Source organism: Hemitrygon akajei, unplaced genomic scaffold, assembly GCF_048418815.1.
Source record: "Hemitrygon akajei unplaced genomic scaffold, sHemAka1.3 Scf000121, whole genome shotgun sequence".
Lineage (NCBI taxonomy): Eukaryota > Metazoa > Chordata > Chondrichthyes > Myliobatiformes > Dasyatidae > Hemitrygon > Hemitrygon akajei.
Genome location: NW_027332007.1, coordinates 1,748,634 through 1,764,486, shown reverse-complemented (window position 1 = coordinate 1,764,486; position 15,853 = coordinate 1,748,634). Strand labels below are relative to the sequence as shown.

The window sequence follows — 15,853 nt, the reverse complement described above, 5'->3', positions numbered from 1 at the left end:
CGGATTTCCAGTATCATTCTTTATTTTTCCCAAAAATCGATTACACTTGCAGATGGAGATCAGTTCGTTCAGAAAGAGAAAGAGAGAGAGAAAAAAGGGAGTTGATCCCTCCTGACTGAACAAACCCGGGGAAAAGCACGGAGGGCATCACCAGAACGAAGAATGAGATGTCACGGAGGGAATGAAAATAAAACGGACGGGACCTGACTGGACCGTCCCGGACAGTTCCCGAGATCTACAGAGCGGCCACCGGGTGAATTACCGCTGAGGCGAGTATCGCATATTTGGCAGGAATCTGATGAAGGACAATTTTCATATTTACGGTGTAGACGGCGAGTGAAATGTATCACCATTAAACGCATGTGTATTTCAGAGCGCTCAGTTGTTAGCCGTGGTTCTACATATCGGCAAGTGGATAGCTTATGAAGGAAAATGGCGATTGATTTAATTCTACTGCAGAAACCAGCTGGTCGCTCTACAATTTAACGAATTCAGTTAACAGTTTCAGCGGGTATTTCACCGCGTTCTTCAGCTCCTCTCTGAACTTGCTCTGAGTCACGGCGTAAGTACACGTGTTGGTGCAGGAGCTGAGGATCTGCAGCATCGTCGCCATGGATTCTACGATGTAAATCGTACCCACGACCGAGTAGCGAGGGATGTTTACAATCCGTACGTAAATATCAAATACTACCCGTGTTAACCACAGAAATATAAAACTACTGGTTATACTGAATAGTAAAACGACCGATTTCTTTCGGTTCTCCATCTCCGGGTCCTTGTCATTCTTTCCGTTGCTGCGGCCCCGGATCCCCATCCGGACTTCACTGGCGGACAAGATCCGTCTGACTGTCAGAGCATTGAACAATAACATCAGAACAAACGGGAGACTAGGCATGAAAATGCGATGTATCATCTCAAGTACGGCCCACAAGGGGGACGTAGAGAAACTCTCTTTGGTCACACAGCCATAGAAAACTCCATTAATTATCATCAAAGGCTCCAATGTAAAGTAGAAAGGGATACTTTCTAAACAGCCCAGAACACTCACTGTCCCGATAATCACAGCGGCCGTTCTTTCGGTGCAATATTTTGTTTTCAGCTTTTCACAACAAATGGCCACAAATCTGTCATAGGTGAACGCGACTGTCAGCCAGACAGAGACCCCGGTATTTGCTAGGAGCAGGCAACGGGCGGCCCTGCAAGCGGGAGTTCTATAGAGGAAGGAAGAACTAAAATATATGAATACAGTCCAGTTCAGCAGAGGGTCAGAGATAACGACCAGGAGATCGGCCGCTGCCATTCCCAGCAGGTAGCGAGTGATGCATTTGGAGAGACCGCACTTTCCTCGGGACAGGATAACAATCGCCACCAGGTTAACTGCAAGAGAGAGGGAAGGAGGCAGAGACATTACTGACTAGTCAGGGAAATCGAGCCGCAGTGTGACAGAATCAGATTAGTTCTTGTGTTTTGTTATCTGCCTCAGAGGGTAGAAACCGGACCAAGGACATATGGAGCGACTGGGAGTGTGCATTATCGGCGTGTCAGAGACTTACTGCAAGTTCTGTTAAATCTGGGTGAATTACCAAAACTGACGAGAAATGAGCTGCTTAAATGCCACCTTGGCCGCAGTAAGGGATGGGCATTAAATACCGGCAACACTGGCTCTGAGCCGCACAGGAATGAAATGAAATCCATATCGGCCTTTTCCGCTGCTCACTTTTCTAAAATAAATGAGCCACTCCCGTCGTTCCGTCACCCAGTCAGGCGATTCATAGGGACCTAAAAGAAGGACGGCTGTTTCCCACGGATGCAGTGCAGCCCGGTGTGTTCGTTTTCAGACATTTCAATTCACGATTATTCCTCCACATCAAGGCAGCGAGAGGATTTCAGTCAAAGGCAGCATCTCGGCTGCAATATAGAGCGCTGTCTGCTACGAAAGCAATGGGATTAATATTGTCAGCGCCTTCCGCCCATGACTGAAATGCGGGGACTGGACAGGTGGCTGTGGAAACAAGTAGCGAGAGAAACACTTCAGAACATCGGAATTAACTCTCAGTTTCTGCCGTTTGCAGGTTTGACAGCGGCTTACCGGGAATTCCAACGGCTGAAATAACAGGGTAGTAAATGTCTTCAATCCGCCAGATTACTGGATATCCCATTTGAGTGACGCAGTGACCGCTATTGCTCTGAATTCCACAGCTCGGCAAGACACTCTGGGCTGACGTACTGCAACAGGCTCTGATTTATACAGGGGATCGACCTCCAGTGACAAGGTCCCACATCTGACCATTGTTATTGAACAAACAAATTACATCACCGGCAGTGTCTCAGGTGTGAATGTTGTGGACATGTAACACAAACGCAATAATACCATTGGCATTCCCTCAGTCAGATCCCTCTGCTATCCCTCTGCGATCTGACTGAGGTGATGCCAATGGCATTAGTGGTTACATGGTGTTACATGTAACTCGACCAAAATGTGTAATGAGACCAGTAAGTGAGCAATAATCGGCTCTGTTTACAACTTTCCACAATAGTGTTGGCAGCGGTCACGGCTGATCCTATTTTCCTACATGAAACTTTCACTTCGGTTCTCTTTCCACGAGCAATCGGGAATCGGTGTGTCCGGCATTTTTGGCATTTTTCACTGTCACTCCTATTGTTTCATTTACAAATAGCCCTGTTTTCCTCTCAGTGTGCTCTGGATCCAGGGACATTCTCAGTCTCCTTCTGAAGACTTCCAGTTAATGTCATTCACTTCGTACTTTTTTTTATTCAGCAGCTCCACTTCGGCCACTCAGGCAACAAACCCACCCCACACCATCCACTTATGTGCTCCCGGATATAACACATCCCCGTTGTGTACACAGACACTCTGTCCAGTTCTCCATCAGCCCTGGGCGATATCGATGTTTACATCATTTTGATCAGCCTCCCCCGTGTAATGTTTATCTCCGACACCTTCTCTAAGTCTAGAGGTGTCGACGGTTCAGTCCATCTGGTAAACTATGTTTTCCACATATGTAGTTTCTGTGTGTGTGTGTGTGTGTGTGTGTGTGTGTGTGTGTGTGTGTGTGTGTGTGTGTGTGTGTGTGTGTGTGTGTGTGTGTGTGTGTGTGTGTGTGTGTGTGTGTGTGTGTGTGTATGCTGAAATAGCTCTTATACATCTTATAAAGTATGTGAATAAAATTACCTGCTCGTGCTGTGCATTTTGAAATGGTAAAGTGACGGACAAAGCCTCTGTTGAATCCGCCTGAGGAACAGTTAGATGCTGAAACACTGTGGGGTTCAATTAGCTGTAGGAATATAATGGGCTGATAAGCCTGCCATTCACTGCCCTTGGGTTACAGGCACAACCGTCAACACAATTTCTCTCTGGTGTAAATACCGGCCTGATTTAACAAAATCATGTACAGATTCCATTCCGATATGATCTCATGGTTTGTCATAAAAGTACCCGTTTCTTTGGCATTTCCTTTACAGTGCCCTTTGCAGGGTCGTCAAATAAAGCCTCGTCATTAAATAAAGCCATATTAAAAAGTATTATCAACACACACACACACACACACACACACACACACACACACACACACACACACACACACACACACACACACACACACACACACACACACACACACACACACACACACCACTCCCTGTCTCTCCCATAGACTGTGTCTATGCATTTCATGCCGGTTTCTCCTCCAGTATGAGCGTGTGGGTTTCATTCTGTATCTGTCAGTCTCTGTTACAGTGTGAAAGTGTGGGTTTCATTCTGTGTCTGTCAGTCACTGCAACAGTGTGAGAGTGTGGGTTTCATTCTGTATCTGTCAGTCTCTGTTACAGTGTGAGAGTGTGGGTTTCATTCTCTATCTGTCAGTCTCTGTTACAGTGTGAGAGTGTGGGTTTCATTCTGTATGTGTCAGTCTCTGTTACAGTGTGAGAGTGTGGGTTTCATTCTCTATCTGTCAGTCTCTGTTACAGTGTGAGAGTGTGGGTTTCATTCTGTATGTGTCAGTCTCTGCTACAGTGTGAGAGTGTGGGTTTCATTCTGTATCTGTCAGTCTCTGTTACAGTGTGAGAGTGTGGGTTTCATTCTCTATCTGTCAGTCTCTGTTACAGTGTGAGAGTGTAGGTTCCTGTCTGTATTTGTCAGTCTCTGATCGAGCGTTAAGTGTGTCGTCTCAGTCCTGTACCCGGAAGCCACCGATTCAGTGACAGTCGGTGTAATTTTTCTCTTACTTTCTCAAATCCTGTAACTACTCTTTAAATAGTCGTTGTCTTCCCTGAGTTGGTTTATGTTATAATTGTGTGATGGAGAGATCATTAAGGAATAGTGTCGGTTGTTCGAACAGTACATTCCGGATAATAGTCATAGGGTAAACAGACCATTCGGCCCGGCATCTTTCTGCATGTTATTTCTTTCTCAACCAGATACATCCAGTAGTACCGCACCTGGTCTGTAATTTTCTATGGTTTGGCAGCGCAACGACTTCAATGTTCAATGTAAATAAACACTTCAGATAAGTGCTTTCATTTAAATATTTAAGTGCGTAAGTAAATTCATGATTTGATAGAAATAAATCCCACAGAGGCAGAATGTTTCATGTTCCAGCACCATGTATATCAATAGATGTTCCTCAACAATTCTAAATTGCTACTTTCACCGAGTCTCTCTGCTCTCTTCAGTTTGCCGATTCTTTTATCCGTTCCTCAATGTGCACAACTGTGTGAGTTTGTTCGAGTGATGTCCCACTCAAAAATAATGTAATATTCATTTTGATTTTATTTTTATATGAGCTTCAGACTGGTCCATGTTTTATTGATTATATAGTGGACAGCCATGTTCTGTGTGGTACTGAGAGAGTTTGTGAGTAGGAATGTGAGGGAAGCTCAGGTTTCACATTTGGAATAATTCAATGTTCCACATTGCAGCATGCGGCTGACTGATGAACGACTGAGAAACTGGCGTCTGCGCTCAGCAACAAACCCACCCCACCCCGCCCCACTATGTGCCACCAGATACAAACTATCCCCGCTGTGTACACAGACACTCTGTCCAGTTCTCCATCACACCTGGACGACATCAGTGTTTACGCCATTTAGATCAGCCTTCCCTGTATCATAATTATTTTCGATATCTTGAGGTCCAGAACTGTCCATCGATCCCTGCATCTCTTAAACTATCTTCTCCATACCTCTGATGTGTGTGTGGGTGTTTATTTGTTTGCTCCTGTATGCATATGTGTGTTTGTGGGAGTGTGTATGTATCTATATATGTGTGAGTGTGGGCTGAAATACCTCTGATACATCTTATTATGTATTTGAATTAAAAAATTCTGCTCGTGCTGTGGATTTTGAAACCCATCAAAACCGCGGTTGAATCCGCCTGAGGAACAGTTAGATGCTGAAACACTGTGGCGTTCAATTAGCTGTAGGAATATAATGAGATGATAAGGCTGCCATTCACTGCCCTGTGGGTTACGAGCACAACCATCAGCACGTTTGACCCTGGTGATGTCAAGAACGGGGGCCGGATGGACCCAAACGCAGGACGCAGACACTGAAGTACTAGGGGTAGGACAGGATGGGGATGCCATGGCACGTGAGGGGTAAGGCAGGAGGATCCTAGAGTTTAGACGTGGCAGGGCAGGAGGATTCCTCATGGCGGGCCGCAGGGATCCCGGGCAGGGCTGCCTCCCAGGCGGAAACACAGAGGCCTGGGCCAGTCGCGGACACCTGGGCAGTTGCGGGGCACAACCCATGGGAAACGAGGGGAGGAAAGTGTAGGAGTCCTTAGGGCGGGCCCCATGGATCCCGGGCAGGGCCGCCTTCCAGGCGGGAACACGGAGGCCTGGGCCAGTCGCGGACACCTGGGCAGGTGCGGGGCACAACCCTTAGGGAGCAATAGGTGGAAAGGGCAGACACCCCGCCGGCCAGCGGCAATCCGGCCGGAACTGCCCGACGGAGGTAACGGAGAGGCAGGGGCAGAACCCCCGCCGGACAGCGGCAGACCGGCCGGATCTGCCCGACGAAGGCAAGGGATAAGAAGGAAACTGGGTCCAGGGTGAGCAGCAGGACTACCGTGATACAACGGTACATTGGGAAAAGCAACCGACAGAGTGGCAGCGCGAGCAATGAGAATACGGCAGAACCGCGAGACCAGCGCACAGGAGAGAAGCAGCGGAACAAGACCAACCGGATAGAGCATATTCAGAACAGGCCGGCAACCAGGGCAGAGCAGGATTCCGAGCAGGGCGGTAACCAGGGCAGAACAGGATTCAGAGCGGGTTAAACCGGCTTCAGAGCAGGACGACCCCACAACTAGGCTCAGTCCCCGAGCCTCTTATAAACACCAACCCCCTAATAGGCAACAGGTGTACCTCCTTAAGCCAAGATGATTAAATGGCTCCGTGTGACAGGAGGGCTGGCTGCAAGGCCTGGAGTCCGGAGTCCGTGGACCGGAACAAGACCCGGAAGGCGGGCTTCGGACCGGACCCCAACAGGTGTAAATACTGGCATGATATTTTCTGTTATTTATAGATTCAACTCCATAAACAGATCTCTTCATCTCCTGCTTTAACATAAAATAGCTATGTCTTTGGGATTACCTCCGCCGTGCACTGGTAGAAGTAAATGCCGGATCGCCAATTAAGGACACACATTAGGAAAATTCAACTTAGATGCCATTATCACCACATTGTATAGCTGCACCATTACCTCCCGCTCTTAAACTCAATCTCACAATTGATGAAGGCCAATGCACCGTACGCCTTCTTAACCACAGATTCAAACTGCGTAGCAGCTTTTAGTGTCGTATGGACTCGGACCCCAAGATCCCTCTAATCCTCCAAACTGCCAAGAGTCTTGTCATTAATACTATATTCTGCTATAGTATTTGACCTACCAAAATGCATCCTATCAGTGTCCAGCTATAACTCTGACAGCCCACCACACTATCCACAAAACCCTGACCTTTGTGCCATCAGCAAATTTACTAACCTATCCCTCCACATCCTCATCCAGGTCATTAAAAAAAACACAAGGAATAGGAGTCCCATAACAGATCCCTGAGGCACACTCCTGGTCCCCGGCCTCCATGCGGAATATGACCCGTCTACAATCACACTTTGCCTTCAGTGGACAGCCAGTTCTGATTCCACAAAGCCATGCCCACTTGGATCCCATGCCTCCTTTCTTCCTCAATAAGCCTTTCATGTAGCCTGGCTGTACATCCCGTCCGGTCCAGGAGACTTATCCAAATGGATGCTTTCCAAAATCTCCGGCACATTCTCAAGCTTCTCAGTCCACTGCAAGTCATCCCTACAATCGCCAGGATCCTTTTCCGTAGTGAATACTGAAGCAAATTATTCTTTAAGTACCTCTGCTATTTCTTCGGGTTCCATAAACACTTTCCCATTCTCACACTTGATTAGTCCTATTGGCTCACATCTTATCCTCTTGCTCTTCACATACTTGCGGAATGCCTCGGGGTTTTCCTTAGTCCTGAATTCTGTGTGTTTTTGTTTTCTTTAAGCGGGTTCTTTGCTTTGTGGCCGCCTGCAACAAGACGAACCTCAAGGCTGTCTACTGTATACATTCTTTGATGGTAAATGTGCTGTGAACTGTGAAAAAGTCGGGAGCAATGTTAGGAAGGCGCGCTGGCCTTCATTTGTCTGGAATCGAGCTCAAACATGGTGAGAAATTGTTGCAGATCTGTAACGCACAGGTTAGACCACACTTGAAATGTTGAGCTTAGGGAGACGGTGGAAACGTTAAAGGGGGTGAAGAGCAGATTTACCAGGATACCACCTGGGCTACACACGCGGTGTTGTACAAACAATAAGTGGTTGTGATTGGAAGGCGCAGCCTGCTCCTGTGGTAGAGATGGGGGTCACCAGGTGTCTTCAAATGTAACTGCACACACAGATGACGGGCGATTCATGTGTAGATATCGAAACGATACAGGAAGCAAAGTTAACGAGACGGCTCATATATATAATAATCAGCGCAAAGCAGTTAAGGCCATAAGGACATTAAGAATAGGAGCAGAATTAGTCAAGTTGGTCTATCGAGTCTGCTCCGCCATTTCATCGTGGCTGATCCAATTTTCCTTTCAGCCCCCATGTCTTTTTTTTCTCTCTCCATGACCTGCAGAATGAAGAATCTATCACTTTCCGTCTTAAATATACATAAAGACTTGGACTCTGCAGTTGCCCGTGGCAAGGAATTACAGGATTCAGCCCTCTCTGGCTAACAAAATTAGTTCTGTTTGCCGTTCTACAGGGACGCTCCTCTATTCTGAGGCAGCGTCCTCTGGTCCTAGACTCTCTCACCATAAAACATTATCCATCCCACATCTATTCTGTCAAGATCTTTCACCATTCGATATTTCCAATGACGTCACACCTCATTTTTCTGTTTTCCGGTGAATTCTGGGCCAAAGCCAACAAACCCTCTTCATATGACAAGCCGTTAAATGCGGAAATCATTTTCGTAAACCAGGACTGATCACTCTGTAGTTTCAGCACATCCTTTCTAATCGGAGAGTCTCAAAACTGCTCACAACACTCAAAGTGCAGCCCTAACAGTGATCATGAATATGGTGGTGGTCATGAATATTGGCTTTCCAAAGAATGGCCCCTCCCTCTTTCACTCCTTTCCCCATTCGGTATCAGATGATTCTCGCCCTTATCGCTCTGCTAAACCTGACTTGTGCTGATGCAATCAACGTTGACTTTCCCTGCCGAGGGGAAACTGCAGAATGACGCACGAAGCATCACGGGTTCAAAATGCCGAAAGGCATCCTCCCGAGGATTCAGAGATACTGGATCCCGAGGGAGCAGTGTGCGGTCAGTTAGATGACTGAGGGTGGGTCCAAATGCCGAAAGGCATCCTCCCGAGGATTCACAGATACTGGATCCCGAGGGAGCAGTGTGCGGTCAGTTAGATGACTGAGGGTGGGTCAGAATGCCGAAAGGCATCCTCCCGAGGATTCACAGATACTGGATCCCGAGGGAGCAGTGTGCGGTCAGTTAGATGACTGAGGGTGTGTCCAAATGCCGAAAGGCATCCTCCCGAGGATTCACAGATACTGGATCCCGAGGGGGCAGTGTGCGGTCAGTTAGATGACTGGGGGTGGGTCCAAATGCCGAAAGGCATCCTCCCGAGGATTCACAGATACTGGATCCCGAGGGAGCAGTGTGCGCTCAGTTAGATGACCGGTGGTGGGTCAGAATGCCGAAAGGCATCCTCCCGAGGATTCACAGATACTGGATCCCGAGGGAGCAGTGTGCGGTCAGTTAGATGATGAGTGTAGGTCCAAATGCCGAAAGGGATCCTCCCGAGGATTCACAGATACTGGATCCCGAGGGAGCAGTGTGCGGTCAGTTAGATGACTGGGGGTGGGTCCAAATGCCGATAGGCATCCTCCCGAGGATTCACAGATACTGGATCCCGAGGGAGCAGTGTGTGGTCAGTTAGATGACTGGGGGTGGGTCCAAATGCCGAAAGGCATCCTCCCGAGGATTCACAGATACTGGATCCCGAGGGAGCAGTGTGCGGTCAGTTAGATGACAGAGGGTGGGTCCAAATGCCGAAAGGCATCCTCCCGAGGATTCACAGATACTGGATCCCGAGGGATCAGTGTGCGGTCAGTTAGATGACTGGGGGTGCGGGTGTGCTCTGGGTTGCTGTTCGTGTGAATGTTTCTGGCGGGTGGTGGGGTTCTGTGGTGGTTGAGCAATGGGCGTCTGCTGAGCGTGAGGAGTCAGATGGGTGCTGTGGGAGTGGCTGATGTGCAGTTATGGGCACGTAGAATCAAGATTAGATACACGGATCTTGTTTTGCTGGTCAAGCCGGTGCGGGAGCGGAGATGCAGTCGCGGTGCTTGTGGGGGAGGGGGTGTATGAGGACGGCCTCAGGGTCTGACGGGTGAGATATGGGTTGGCTGAGGGTTCAATAGAGGCCTGTGGTCAATGTCAAATGCCTGGGAGCCGTGGAGTCTGCTGGGGAGGAATAGTCGCAGTGTGAGTTGATGGGGAGGAGTGGAGTCAGCGAGAATATGGGCGGTATGTGGCCATTGGAAAATGAGGAGGTAGGATTCAGTGGAAACCTATGTAGTGAGGGTTATGACCATTGGGGCCGTGGAGCGATGTGGGGTCAGTGGGAACTGCTGGGAGGATCAGCTGTTCTTTGGAGCGTGGAGAAAGTATGCTGTCAAAGATAATCTACCGGGAGGGGGGTAACCAGTCGAGGTTGTTGGAGCGGTGTGGGGTCATTGGGAACTTCGGGAATGAGTGGGGTCAGTGGGTAATCGCAGGTAGGAACAGAGTCTGTTTTCCGGTGCGGAGGTAATGGGCTCACAGGAGATGTTGCTAATGCGCTCGGTCAGAGGAAGCTGGTGCGGAGGTGCGGGCTATGGAGGCTGGCTGAGAGTTAGAGGCCGTGGACGCTGGTGTTGTGGTGGAGGCCGTGGTGACTGGTGGGGAGGTGGAGGCCGTGAATGCTGCTGAAAGCCTTGGAGGCCGTGGAGGCTGGTGTAGAGTTGGAGTCAGTGAGGATGGTTGAACCGCGTGAGGATTAAAGGGAAATCGATCGGACTGTGTGTGCGCGGTTAGTGGAGACGTTGCTCGAGAGTTGCTCAATGTAGGGACTGTTGAGAGATTGCGGAGTCAGAGATTAATAGGGCGGCGTGGCCACAGGGGTGCATCTTGTTGGGATGTGATGAGACCACTGGGAAAAGCTGATGGGAAGGATCAAAGTCATTGCCATGTGTCGATCGCGAAAGGGCGGGTTCAGAAGGAGGGCTCAGGGAGGCGGTGTCTTGTGTTTCAGTGTGTGTAAAACGTGTTGGGGTGCCCGTGATTTCAATGTGACGGGCCTGTGCTGATGGAATTGACTCAGTGGGTTTTCGTGTGGGAGGTTTGGGCTCAGGAGGAGTGGTTGTTGAGGGGACGTGTGGTCATTGGGAACTAGTGGAAAAAAGGATGTGTTTAATGAGACAGCGTGGTGAGGGAATGGTCAGTGGTGGAGAGATGGGGGTCAATAGGTACGGAAGGCGCTGGGTGACAGGAGTTGTGGTGTCTGTGGAAACTAAGAGATGCCGAAACTCGGTCCCAGTAGGTACTGGGAGACACGTGGAGTAAGTGCAAGAATGTTGTGCACGAGGCGTGTTTTATTATTGGGAGTCACAATCTTCAGCATTTAAGTTAATCTGACATATTTTCCGATATTCCTTTAGTCTTCCTGTATATCACGGTTATGATCCCCTAAAGTTCTTCCGCTCCTCGTTCATGTTTATGAAAAACAAAATGCTCTTGCTACTGACATCTGAAGAAGTTCAGTGTAAATGTTTCACCAGTCCGGAGAAACAGCGACATCTTGTGGTTTGACTTTGATTCTGTGGAGCCGCAGTTCCTGTGAATGCGCGGCATCAACTCGTTAAGGCAATCTAATTATCGACAGGGAAACATCGAGCGTTGAAAAATGAATGATGAAGTTCACGTCACACAGGATCACACAGGAATATTGAATTAGCTGGTTAACGGAATCTTAGTTAAAAAATGGAGAATTATTAATTATGCATTCAGTCCCGCAGAAACATCAGGTATAAATCACCTGTTTAGATTTTGGATTTACAGTTTAAACTCTAAGAACAGGTGTGGAGGACTTAACAAACATGTGGTATGTCGTTGAAACAGAACAGACCACTCAAACCCTCGAATAAGAATTAAGCCATTCCGTCAATCCATTCTGCTCCGCTATTCCATTTTGAGTGATTTGTTATCCTTTTCAAACCTATTCTCCTGCCATATTCCGAAAACTTTTGACGCCCTGATTAACCAAGAAGCTACAAATCTCCGGCTTAAGTGTACCTAATGACATAACCTGGAGAGCCGGCTGTGCCAATGAATTCCGCCCCCTGGCGAAATGAAACATTAAATCCTCATCTGTGTTCCAAATGAAGGTCCCTCTATCTGAAGCCGTGAGGACTGGTCGTAGGCTCCCCACTGTTGGAAAAATTCCTGTCCATATCTACTCTGTCAGGGCATTGCAGCATTCCAAAGGTTTCTATCAAATCCCCGCTCGTTCTGCTGAACTCCAGCGGGTACAGACCCAGAGATATCAATTCACAGTGATTGCTCACAACCCGGCACCTTGCCACACCGGACGCAGCAAACAGCTCACAGTTCAGTTCCATCACCGCACAGCATTCTGCGAAAATGAGTGAACAACCGGAATGTACGAAACAGGAAGTCACTGGCGCTGTGAAGCATTTCGCAAACTGCAGCATTATCATGCCGTGACACCAGCAACATGGAGATTACATGGAGTGACCGCCATAATAATGGCTCGAACTCAGTGTGGGAATGGTGAAGATATATGTGGAATGCATAAAACGTAAAGTCCTTTAACTTGCTTCTAATATTCTGATGTTGACATCAGTACTGTAAAGGGCCAGAGTTGAAAACCTGCTATAGCACGGTCAACTTGTATTTATTGTATGAAAATACCGTCAGGCCAAAATGAAATGTGTACCGACGTGGTGTCAAATTATAGACAAGTAGGGCCGAGCAAAATCATATCTGATCCGTGCACTGGGGTTCCGGCGTTTGCTGAAACTAGATAGCTTCAGCCAGACAGAAAAATAGAGACAATAAGTCTCCCAGCAACGGGCTAATATAGTCGGCAAAGCAGAAATTTAACTGAAGGGAAATCTCCAAACATGAGAGAAAAAGAATGGATGTAGGGATTGGCAGACTCGGCCAGGTCACTCCAAAGGTTTAGATAATGGGCACTTCCACAATGGATTTGTGTGTTTGTAATACCGGATGTTAGGGTGATTTAATGTGCAAGGTAAAATACATTTTACAGAAGAGAAATTACCCGAGCAATCTAATATATAATAGAAAAATAAATGTTTTTCTTCTGAAATAACGGAAAGACGGAACAGCTGGGAGAAGTAACCTTTTCAGGGAGTTCAATTCATCAGTATGCTTGTAGAGCGGGTCTGATTATATTTCGGAATTGATTAATTATTTGACCCTTTCAACTGAGCGGTACAGGCTTCTAAAACATTCCAAAACTAACACAGCTGGGGAAAGCAGAAGAACTTTCACCTGCTCTCTGAATTTTGTCTGGGTCACACCGTAGATAAATGTATTTGTGCAGCTGCTGAAATTCTGAATCACAGAACCCCAAAACTGTGCCTGAAAAAGCCGGATTGACACTTCCAGGTCGGTGTAGAGGCATCGCATGAGAATGAAGACCAGAGTGGTTGTCGCCCAACAGAGAAGGAAACTCGCCGACAGGCTGAAGAGCAGAATGATGGATTGTCTCCGACTCTCCATCTCCAGATCTCGCTGTTTCCCGCAATTTCCCCGTCCCTTCAGCCCCCTTCGGACTCTGCTCGCCGCCAGTATCTGTCTGACGGTCAGAGCATTGAGGGTCAAAATGAGGAAGAAAGGAAGTAACGGATTCAACAGACGGTCCACCCAATAAAACCCCTCAAACGATGGCGAGAAAGGCACTACAGATCTACTGAAACAAATCCAATTACCCCTCACCAACAACGCTATTCTTTCCATATACATGAAATAAAATGGTATGTTTTTAAAAAAGAAACCGAGCGATAGTGTGCCCATCACCATACCCGCAATTCTGGGGGTGCAGTATTTTGCTTTAAATGTAGGCGAGCAAATGACCACAAAGCGATCGAAAGTGAAAGCGACAGTAAACCACACGGAACAGTCAACGGCCACGTGACACAGGACGTAGTAGACAAGGCAGAACGGAGCGTTGTCAAGGACTCCGTAATTAAATCTGTATGCTCGACGCATCTGGTAGAACAGGACTTCGATAATCACCACCATTAGATCGGCCGCAGCCATCGCCACCAGGTACCGCGTGACGCATTTGGAGAGACCGCAGTTTCCTCGGCTGAGAATGATGATTGCCACAAGGTTAACTGCAGTGAGACAAAACGACCAAAAATAAGAATTTTTTAAAAAAATCCAACACATTTTGCGTGGAAATACAGCCATGATCTGTTCGCTTGAAGTAAAATCCGTTGTTCATCTCTGCTGGACATTATCAGTGGAAGTAAAGAATACCTGTGTTTTTGCGGTTTGTTTGAAAGCCTGACCGCAGCACAAAGCGCTTTACAGGAGCACCTGCTGCTTTGTCCCCTCACGTTGACCGATGCAGCACCGATGAGTAGAGTCCAAGAATGATAGGTCACAGAAACGCTCCCTTCGGCCCATATCTCCATGCCGACCGGCACGGCCATCTGAGCTGATCACGTTCTTTCGCTTTTGGATCACATCTCTCTAAGGCTTTCGCATTTCTCAAACTGTCCAGGTGTATTTTAAATATTGTTAACGACTCTGTATCGCCCATTTCCATTCTCAGGCTTTTCAACATCAGAGTAACTTCTGTGTGAGAAAACGTCTCTCGGAATCCAGCTACATTTCTGCCCTCTGATCTTAAGTCTACCCCCTTTTGCTCACGATTACCCAACCACACGGAGATCAATGACTGCATCAATACATTATCGTGGCTTTATGCACCTCTATTAAGCCATCCGCGAAATGCCTGCCTCAAGGAATAAAATGCCACTCGGCCGAACCTCTCCCTGTAACTTATGCCCTGAAGTTCCGGCAGCATCTTTGCAAATACTGTCTGCACTCTTTTCAGCGTACATCTGCCTTTCCTATAACAGGGCGACCAGAACTGTTCACAGAACTCCAAGCGCGGTATCTCCAAGGAGAGAGGGAGTGTAATTGAAGTGCGCATCTACGCTTCTTTCTAGAGGCTTTAGTTATTATTCGATTGCAAGGTCAGATTCTGAAACCAAGATCTCGCACCCCAGCAACCTTCTATCTATTTTCTTTTACTGATTCGGGGACAAACCATTGCTCTGAGCAGAACATTTTTATACGGTTTGGAAAGTGCACGGCACTTTAAATGTTTTTTTACATATGTAATATACATGTCAAACAATGGTAAAACACAACACAACACAGGTAAAGGCTGTCAGGCAGTCACCTCTGACAGGGAGTATGCCAAAGTGAAATATTCTGACTGAACGGTGTTGGTGGTTTCTGTCTTTATTGTGACCATTTTTGACAGTGTTGCAAACTGAAATAATGACAACGCAAATACGTTGAAGCTCAAAAATGTTCCAATGTAAATGTGGTACGTTTACTATTTAGCACATTTATGGATTATATTGAATAATATAGTTAATTTCACGGCATTTCATAATTATGTTAACAATGATTTCAAAAACAAATATTTACGGAGTGACCCATTTCAGTTCTGGCGCAGCTGCGTACCCGCGCATTTGCGAAGGAACAGTGCTGACAGCAAGAAACATAGATCAGAATTTGTGAATTGAACAGTGCCGGGAGGGGAAAAATAGAAGGGGAAAAGATTAGTTTCCCTTTCAGAAAGAGGGAAGAGAATTTTTTGGTGGAAATTGGTAAATTTCCAGTTTGGCGCTAGACGCTGGAAGATGCGTGCGGGAGTATTTGAGGAGCGACAAGAGTCTCTGGATCACAGCCGTGGCGGCGCATCGTTTATGGTGAAATGGAACCCTACCGCACGGCCGCGCCATTGGAATCCCTGTCTTTAGACGAGTCTCTTTCACCCTTCCCTAACAAGCTGGCCTCAGTGACGAAGCACACGACACTACTAAGTTGCTGTAAAGTCTCATTTGTTTCACAAATGTCCTTTAGGGATGGAGAATATTCGGCTTTATCTGGATCTTATGTGACTGTAGACCCAAGAATCCCGTGGATTGTTACATTAATCCTCAGATTGGGAAAACTAGAGAGCCGGTAATAAT

The 15,853-nt window shown here is 47.4% G+C and overlaps 1 protein-coding gene across 1 annotated transcript in view; it reads left to right on the top strand.

The window, feature by feature from the left end:
* Positions 1 to 15,853, top strand: part of LOC140723630 (uncharacterized) — a 48,235-nt gene that overhangs the window by 22,980 nt on the left and 9,402 nt on the right. Inside the window, exons 6-7 of the mRNA XM_073038204.1 lie at positions 5,905 to 6,040; positions 7,541 to 7,700. Of these exons, the coding sequence (XP_072894305.1) occupies positions 5,905 to 6,040; positions 7,541 to 7,700 (296 nt within the window). The remainder of the gene's footprint in view (positions 1 to 5,904; positions 6,041 to 7,540; positions 7,701 to 15,853) is intronic.